At 42.1% G+C, this 9,172-nt stretch overlaps 1 protein-coding gene across 1 annotated transcript; it reads right to left on the bottom strand.

Annotated features, from left to right (window-relative positions):
• Window positions 1-796: 796 nt before the first annotated feature.
• On the bottom strand, window positions 797-5,989 carry LOC149058400 (uncharacterized). The gene has a single exon (XM_089218369.1). The coding sequence runs from the start codon at window positions 5,987-5,989 to the stop codon at window positions 797-799; it is 5,193 nt and encodes a 1,730-aa protein (XP_089074495.1).
• Window positions 5,990-9,172: the final 3,183 nt, after the last annotated feature.

Genomic DNA, 9,172 nt, shown 5'->3' on the forward strand with positions numbered 1-9,172 from the left:
GTGGTTACGCGAACACCGAACGGCCGCGCGATCAGCGCCGACACTTACGCCCGTCACAAGGGGGCCCAAAACAATGGAGGTAACGGACAAGTCACCGACACAACGACAACGAACCCGTAATGGCGCACCCACGACGATCGAAGACGCCAAAATCCGTCCGAACAGGACGACGCGTAGAGCAGACCGGCGTAGGCATTCGTGCACAACAATACAATACAGCACGCACCGGTCGCGAGAGGCGAGACGAGAAGTTTCTCGTAGACTGGCTGGTGCGTATATTATTACGCGCCGCGACCGTCCAAGCTGCGATTACGACGACGATAGTTGATAAAGATCGTCAAAACCTGTAGTAATCTGGCTGGACTCTGGACTCTGTATTGCCGTCGGTGCAAATCGTCGGGCACGAAATTGCGGCTCAAACATCCTCCCCCCCATGGGAGGCTCAGGCTCCCATAGAAATCGAACGGATTGGATTGAATGGGCTGCAGCGACGTCTTGAGATGATGCATGACCGGAGTGATACTAATTATCATTTCATTTTACAAAAGGAAAAGGAACATGTTGAATATAAAATTACAAATAATACACAATAATCGAATGAAGATACATAAATGTTAAAACCAATGACACATATGGTGCCCACACATTAGATATGAAGTCAGAGTAGCTAGTGATTGAATAATTGATAAGTGGTAGTTTATTTGAGAATATATAAAAATTAGAACTGGAAGCTATGTTTTGGGGATAAGCATTCAATCAACGATCAATTTTGTGAGGTTGTTAAGAATTCGAAACGCTAGTGGGTGGGTAATACCACTACTTTAGCCACCGGTCGAGTGATATGGCCGTTGCACGTCAACACCCGTACGACACGTACAACACCGTCGTTGCCAGGTAACAGTTCAAGGATACGTCCGAGACGCCATTCCAGTGGTGGAGATTGGTTATCGATTATAACTACCATGTCGTTGACCTTGACGTTGGGTGCTTCAGTAGTCCATTTCGATCTCCCTTGAAGCGACGTCAGATATTCGGTTGACCAACGTCGCCAGAATGCCTGATGGCATTGGTCAAGAAGCTTCCAACGTTGAGTTAAACTGACGCGTGACTCAAACGATACTCGGGGAGGTACAGCCAACAACGGTTGCCCGATTAGGAAATGTCCAGGAGACAAATATTCAAGGTCAGCGGGGTCCGTGGTTAATGGGGTCAATGGTCTCGAATTGAGTACTGCCTCAACACGCGTAAGTAAGGTAGTGAATTCCTCGTACGTGAGTACATGGGTACCCATGGTACGGATCAACAATCGTTTCGTTGACCGGACCGCTGCCTCCCATAGGCCACCGAAATGCGGTGCACTTGGGGGGTTAAAATGCCATTGACACGATGTGCGCGCTTGAGAAATGGTGCGTTGACCGTCTGGACTGTTGATCAGTAACTGAAGTTGCTTGTCCGCGCCAACAAAGTTCGTGCCGCAGTCCGAATATATTTCTGACGGTAAGCCTCGTCGCGCAACAAACCGGTCAAAGGCGGCAAGGAATGCTTCAGTGGACAGCCCTGTAACCACTTCTAAATGGACAGCTTTAACCGACAAACATACAAAGACGGCGATCCACACTTTATATACTCGAGATTTTCGAAGTTGCACTTCACGCATTTGAAGTGGGCCGGCATAATCAACCCCTACCCTCGCGAACGGCCTACTTTGCTGAACTCGTGCGGCTGGCAAATCTGCCATTATAGGTTGCGGCGGTTTCGCATCAAAACGCACGCAGACCGGACATGCGCGTGTGACGGTGTGTAACACAGATTTGATTGACACAATCCAGAAATCACGCGATATAAGGGCCGTCATTATTCGCGGACCAGCATGACACGTAATTTTATGCCATCGGCGGCATATTAACAACGACAAATGCGATTGTTTCGCTAATAACATGGGGTGTTTACTACCATAATTTAAATGTGAATGGCGCAATCGCCCACCAACGCGAATCACCCCAGATGGGTCTAGGAACGGACGTAGTCGTGATAGGTGTTTCGATGACACACGTGCTGACGTCAATAGTTCGTGTGCTAAAGTTTTATAGAAACATCGTTGAGACATGATGACCAGCTTGCTGATGGAGTCATCGAGTTCGGTGCGCTGTAGTGCCCCAATGGCAGGCCGAGGGTGTTTCTTACATGCTTGAAGAAAACGATAAATGTAGGCAACTACGCGGACCAGCCGGTCATATGATGAGAAACTGTCATACCATTCTGATGGCTGTTCAGTGCTGAGCACTAGAGCTACAGGCCGCGTCTCAGGTAGTTCGGGTATCGGGATCGACGGTACAGTCACGTCCCAGCTCGCCGCGTCATCGTGGAGGAACCGAGGACCTTGCCAATATAGCGATAGACTAGATAACACCGAAGGTAAGACGCCGCGCGAGGCACAATCTGCGGGGTTTTCTTCCGACTTTATGTGGAGCCATCGACAGTCAGGCATTAGAGTAATGATTTGATGGACGCGATTGGAAACGTATACCTTAAATGACGTATGTGGATTTTTCAACCAAGACAATACGATGGCTGAATCACTCCATGCGTACAAATCGACGATGTTTAAATACGATTTAAGGGTTGCCCGTATTCGACTCATCCATCGAGATAGCAATAACGCGGCGTTCAGCTCCAACCGCGGAATCGACAAGGGTTTTATCGGCGCCAGCTTCGTTTTTGTCCCGACGAGAAAAATGTTGCTAGAATCAGAATCATGGTCTAACATCTTTATGTATAAAACTGCAGCGTAACCGTGCTGTGAGGCATCGCAAAATCCCAATAGTTGACACGGCGATCCACGACGGGAATTGAAATGACGAGGTACCTTCAGGTCGTTAAGGGATGGCAGGTCTGATACAAACGATTCCCAATCCCGCGAGATGTCATCCGGAAGGGGGTCATCCCATGATGCCTTCGCCGACCATGTGCGCTGCATAATGCATTTCCCGTGAAAGATTGCGGGTGCAAACAGTCCTAAAGGATCGTAAATCCTCGCGATCATGGACAGCAATCCTCTTTTCGTGCAAATGATCGGCAACAAATTAGGACGAAGGGCACACGAAAACGAATCGTTGGTCGGATGCCATTGAAGGCCGAGTACTTTTATACCGCTGTCATCTGCGGCGTCAAACGAATGTGGATAATTTACACAATGGTCGGCAGGCACGGCGGTTAACACGTCGGGTTCGTTACTGGACCATTTTTTTAATTCTAGCCCCGCACGATTCAGAATTGAAATTAGGCTGGATTGGAATTTTAAAACATCGGTAATGGAATCAGCGCCAGCACACACATCATCGACGTATGTCTGGTTTAGCAACGCGTCACGAACGTCGTCATAATCAGTGCAATCATTAACGGCGATTGCCTTAAGGACGCGAAGTGCTAGAAATGGGGCACAGTTTGTCCCGTATGTCACTGTATCAAGTTCATACTCAACGAGTTTTTCGAACGGAGACGACCGCCAAAACACGTGCTGGAGTGTACGGTACTCCGGTAGGACCAATATTTGGCGGTACATTTTACATATATCTGCCGTAAAAACTATCTTTGGTACACGAAAACGGGTCAGTACATCGACGATGTCTTGTTGTAATTTGGGGCCCTGCAATAGACATTCGTTTAATGACAAACTTCGAGATCCCTTCGCAGACGCGTCAAATACGACGCGGATCTTGTTGTCGCCATCTGCAGGTCGATATACGGCGTGGTGCGGTATGAAGTATGTCCCGGGTGTTTTTGCCACCGACATATGACCTAGTGATAAGTATTCGGACATGAAATTGGAATATAACTCTCGTAGTTTGGAGTCCTTCGACAGTCGTTTCTCGAGATTTTCATAGCGTTTGATCGCGTGTTCACGGGAACCTGGAAAACTTAGCGAAGACAAGGCTGTGCGCGTCGGTAATGGCACGGCGAATCGTCCAGACGGCAGTCGCTTGTGTTCCGCTACAAATACTTCTTCACAATGGCCATCATCCGTGAACGAAGGCGGCGGCATCGCGGGTTCCTCAGCACGCCAAAAATTCTCGATTAAATCTTGAATTGAGACGGTTAATGACACAGGGAGCGATGCGTGACACTCGACATAAGTTTGGAGCACCGGCCCGATCAGAATCCATCCGAAAATAGAGCTGAACGCTGTGGGCAGATCGGCAGCTACAATCACTTTCCGGCCGTCCATTATTTGCGCGAACAAGTCGGCACCCAATAACATGTCAACGGGAGAAGCAATATTAAACGTCGGATCTGCAAGGGCCAGGTTCGCGAATCGATCCTTGACGCTGGTGTCTAGAGATCGACGTGGCATGTTGGACGTGATCGACGGCATTACCCACGCCTTTGTTTGCAATTGTGGCTCCGTAGCAAATCTTGGTTGGACGACACAATCGACCATACCTCGGACATCAGCAACTGTTGCACCGGATAGGCCAGTGATCGGTGCTGTCCAGTTTGTCAGCCGTAGTCCTAAACGAGTAACACAGGACACAGTTATGGCACTTATTTGGGATGCTGAATCGACGATGGCACGGACCGTCTGCCAGGTGCCACAATGGTCACGAATATGAATGAGAGCGGTGCCCAATAGCACGGCTGATGAATCGTCCTTCCTGTATGTCGTTGATGCAGCACAGAAGGGCGCATCGTCGCTAGACGGAGCGCTCTCTGACTGGCGTCGTGTTGAAAACCCATGAAGCAGCGTATGGTGTTTCTTTGAACATGTTGCACAGCGAAGTTTTGAATGACACTTGTTGGCCCAATGATTGGTCGATAAACACGCGTAGCACACGCGGTTGTCACGAGCCCATTTGTTGCGGTCCTCGACCGACAACGACGCGAATTTTCGACAATCAGTAATAGTATGCCTTTCACGGCAGTTCGGACAGGAGTCACTCTTGGAGCTCGATGGCTTCGAAACGACTAACGATGTAGTGGTTGGTTTGAACGGAACCTTCTTGACGAACGCGTTGCTATGTGATGTAGACTGTAGTCGATTATTGGGCCTTTTCTGATGATCTCCGGCAATCTCCAAAATCGCTACACGGGACTGTACAAAATTCAGCAAGTCAGTCACAGTCGGAAACTCCGGAGGGGCGGACGACTCGAATAATTTTCGTGTGGATGCCGGGAGACACCGAAAAGCCATGGAGAACACTATGAATGATCCGAGGTCCCTGATGTTCAATGCATTTAATAACGCAATATTCTCGGAAAAGAGCGATACAAAATTATTGAGATCGAACAACGTTTCTTGCGAAGACACCGGTGCGTTGAGTAACTTGTCGATCAATGCATGCGCGACTAATCGCGGGCGATGAAAACGCGACGATAACGTGGACCACGCGAGGTCGTAATTGTCATTGGACACGGTTATATTGCGTATGGCGTCCGCTGCAGCACCCTGCAAACATCCGATCAAATGTTGCATTTTATCGATTTTCGGTATGTCGGTCCTATCGCCAACAAGCGCGGAGAACCGATCGCGGAACGTGGGCCAATAATTAAAATCACCATGGAACGACGGTAACGGGATTTCAGGTAGTCTAGATGTTGGTTTAACTGCTGCATCGCTGGCATGATTTTGTCCACCCAGACCGCGCTTAGCAATCTTAATATTATCGTAATTGCCCTGCATGGCGACTGCCGTAATTGTATTGATAATAGAAAGCACTTCGGCTGGCAACTCGGCTGAATATTCGCTTTCGGCATTTATTTCCAATAAACTGTCTAACACATCATTGTCCGCCGCTTCGAATTGTGCCCATAAATCATCCAACGTCGCAGCCGCTATATGCAGTTCATCCATAAGACTAGGATCATTTTTCGCGCGTTTAGCGAGACTGTCAATTGATCGGATTTTTTTTACGGCGATAGTGCGCTTTGTGTCAGCTCTAGTGGCAAGACGTCTGACGCGTTTTATTTCTTTATCTTCTGCTGTCTCGACCATGTTGACTGTTGTCTGAATATGACGCGAAATCAACGGAGAAAATTGGCAACAATCGACCGAAGACAAGGAGACAATAACTAACGGGACAAATTAGGTACCTATCACGATCCAGGTATAACCTATTTAAATGCGCGCTGTTATATATAAATACACAAAAATAATAATAATAAACCCAGAGAATAATAATAAATATTAATTAGACAAACAATAATTTGAAATGACGAATGCGACACTAATGTCGACTTGAATAAATTATTTGAAATCGAAATTATAGTTAGCAGTAATCGCTGAATTGTGAATAACAGAAAGGGTCACTCGTTGATTGAATACTCGAAACCAGAACGCTAATTAAATAAATAAAGAAACCACGCTCTGCTACCAAATGTTGCGCCAGAATAGTTCATACGAATTATGTAGTCAACTACTCTGACTCGCATCACTAGTCTCGAGGTGGGTGACCAAAATACGAAACATAATATAACGCAAATGTATCTATATATATAAAACGTGAATCCCTATATATATCGCTCTAAGCAACCCATGGAAGAATTACGTTTTTCTTCCATGGGTTTCTTAAGACCGGCCAATCGCGTTACTTCCTCGCGGCGGCGGCCGAGCTATCACGATTTTTCGGTTATCGTATCACTCATCAGTCACAGATATCGTGTTTTAGATTTTTCGAAACGTTTTACGCTCATTTTTTCGACTTTTTACTCGATTTTTCTGCTTTTACGCCCTTTTCCGTCGCCTTTTTTTACGTTTAATTCAAGTGCGTTTCTTTTAAAATCGAAAACGCGGCCGACTTTCGTTTTTTTTTTTCGTCTTTAAGTCCGCCGACTGCTCTTTTTTCGCGTAGTATACTCATTTTCGAACCCGTAGACGTGCGGTACCTACCTATTGTACTGATAATAATAAATATTATACTGTTTTTGTTTGATTCAATAAATATTGTTTTAAATACGTTTAATTCTGTCTTTTGTCTGTTCGAAATCCTTATTTTAAGCTCATGTCGACGGTGTTTGAGTGTTCCTACTTTTTATAAATTATTACAAAAACGGCTACTCGGTTAGTAGCCAAATATTTAACACAGCACATAAAAGGTGCGACTACATGTGATATAATAATATGTAATATTTATTTACACTTTTGTTCGTCGACGGCTCAAAGAACGTAATCATATGATGCTACGGATAAGGTGTTTAATATTAATTGCTGTCGATAGGTGTAATGAGTAGTATACGACGGTGGTTAATCGACAACCGTAGTATCTGTGTATATGTAATCTCTTTAGGGTTTTTATGATTAAATTGATTAAATAACTACTCGGTTATACCATGAAAAGAATATTTTGGTGGTAATGTTAATAATTTAGTAAAAGTGAGTATGTACTGCTACGGATGCATTATTAAATATCATTACTTATAGGCAATGTAGTTTTTATTCATTTGTGGTAATTAAATAGTTACTAAATTACACCAGTAGTAATAATATGGACAGTTTTATTTATTAACGGCTGTATGAATGTCATTCATGGGACGGATAAAACATTAAATATTATTGTTGATAAATAATTTAGGTTCTATGAGTAGTCTATACATTTGTGATAATCAAATACCTACCCAAATTTACCAGAAAAAGCATATTTTGGTAATTATATTAACGCTTTGGTTCATCGCCGGCTCTATTATTGTCAGTGTGTTATTAAATATTACTGTTTATAGGTAAGTTAGCTACTGTGAAAAGCCTATTGTTTTTAAATATTTGATAGATTTAAATAACACTTTAGTTCATTGACGGTGTTAGTTATGAAATGGATACGGTATTAAATTATGCTATTGTTGGGCAAGGTAGATTCTATAAGTAGGTAATCTATATTGGTTAGGTAAATTATTTAACCAAGCCTACAAATGTACACCAATGTAATATAATAGTATAGTCACAAAACAGTTCGTTGACAACACTAAATGTTATTTGTATTAAATAGTATAATACACAGGTACATGCATATAATGTTAAACTTCCTTAATTTGACAAATTGTGTAAAAATCGTTAGAATTAGAATAAATTAATAAGCAAATTTAGTTAAACCAACTTCAATAGTTTGATTTTAATAAAATTACTCAAACATAGACTATCAAAATAAATTATTAAATATGTGATAGATCTAAATAACACTTTAGTTCATTGACGGTGTTAGTTATGAAAGTCTACATGTACTGAAATGCATACAGTATTAAATTATGCTAATGATGGGCAAGGTAGATTCTATAAGTAGGTAATCTATATTGGTTAGGTTAATTATTTAACCAAGCCCACAAATGTACACCAATGTAATGTAATAGTATAGTCACAAAACAGTTTGTTGACAAAATGAAATGTTATTTTTATTAAATAGTATACATACATGCATATTATGTTAAACTCCCTTATTTTGATAAATTGTGTAAAAATCATTAGAATTAGAATAAATTAATAAGCAAATTTAGTTAAACGGACTTCAATAGTTTGATTTTAATAAAATTATTCAAACATAGACTATCAAAATAAATAAAAAATAATATATTGATATTACACTACATTTAGAAGTAACGACTAATTGTAAATTATTTAACATTTACCTAGAACTTAATTATTTAGCCGTGTATATGTATTTTTAAAATATACACAATGATTTTGTATATATTACAATATGTTTTGATTTTATTTTATACCTAACAAAAAAGAAATTGCTGTGTATTCACATGACTTCTTGATTAATTTTGTTAGTTACAATATGCAATAAAATAATGGTAGGTTAACTAAATGTTATGACTAAACAGTGAATAGAAACATAACTTAGTACAATATGAACAGAATCATAGATGGATATACTATACCGAAATAGTATAAACACATCGATTAAAAACAAACATACCTACTATATTATAAGGTTAACTGACACATAATTCACACGTTTAAACGTTTTTAGTATTAATCGCCGCTAAATTAAAACGGTTTAAATGCTAAAGTTTTTCCACAATCCAATATCTCGGTAGGATGTCCCAGTAGGTTAGGCGTTAGGCATTAGATGTTAGGGTATAGGGTTCGATCCCGGCGGCGTAGAATAATCGATTTGACAGATTTTTCTCCGACCGCTTTATAATTTGATTTAATATGTTTGATCTTTTTTTGTATTTTTTTTAA

The sequence above is a fragment of the Diuraphis noxia genome, unplaced genomic scaffold (assembly GCF_037042655.1).
Source record: "Diuraphis noxia isolate RWA-SAM2 unplaced genomic scaffold, SU_Dnox_SAM2 contig0002, whole genome shotgun sequence".
Lineage (NCBI taxonomy): Eukaryota > Metazoa > Arthropoda > Insecta > Hemiptera > Aphididae > Diuraphis > Diuraphis noxia.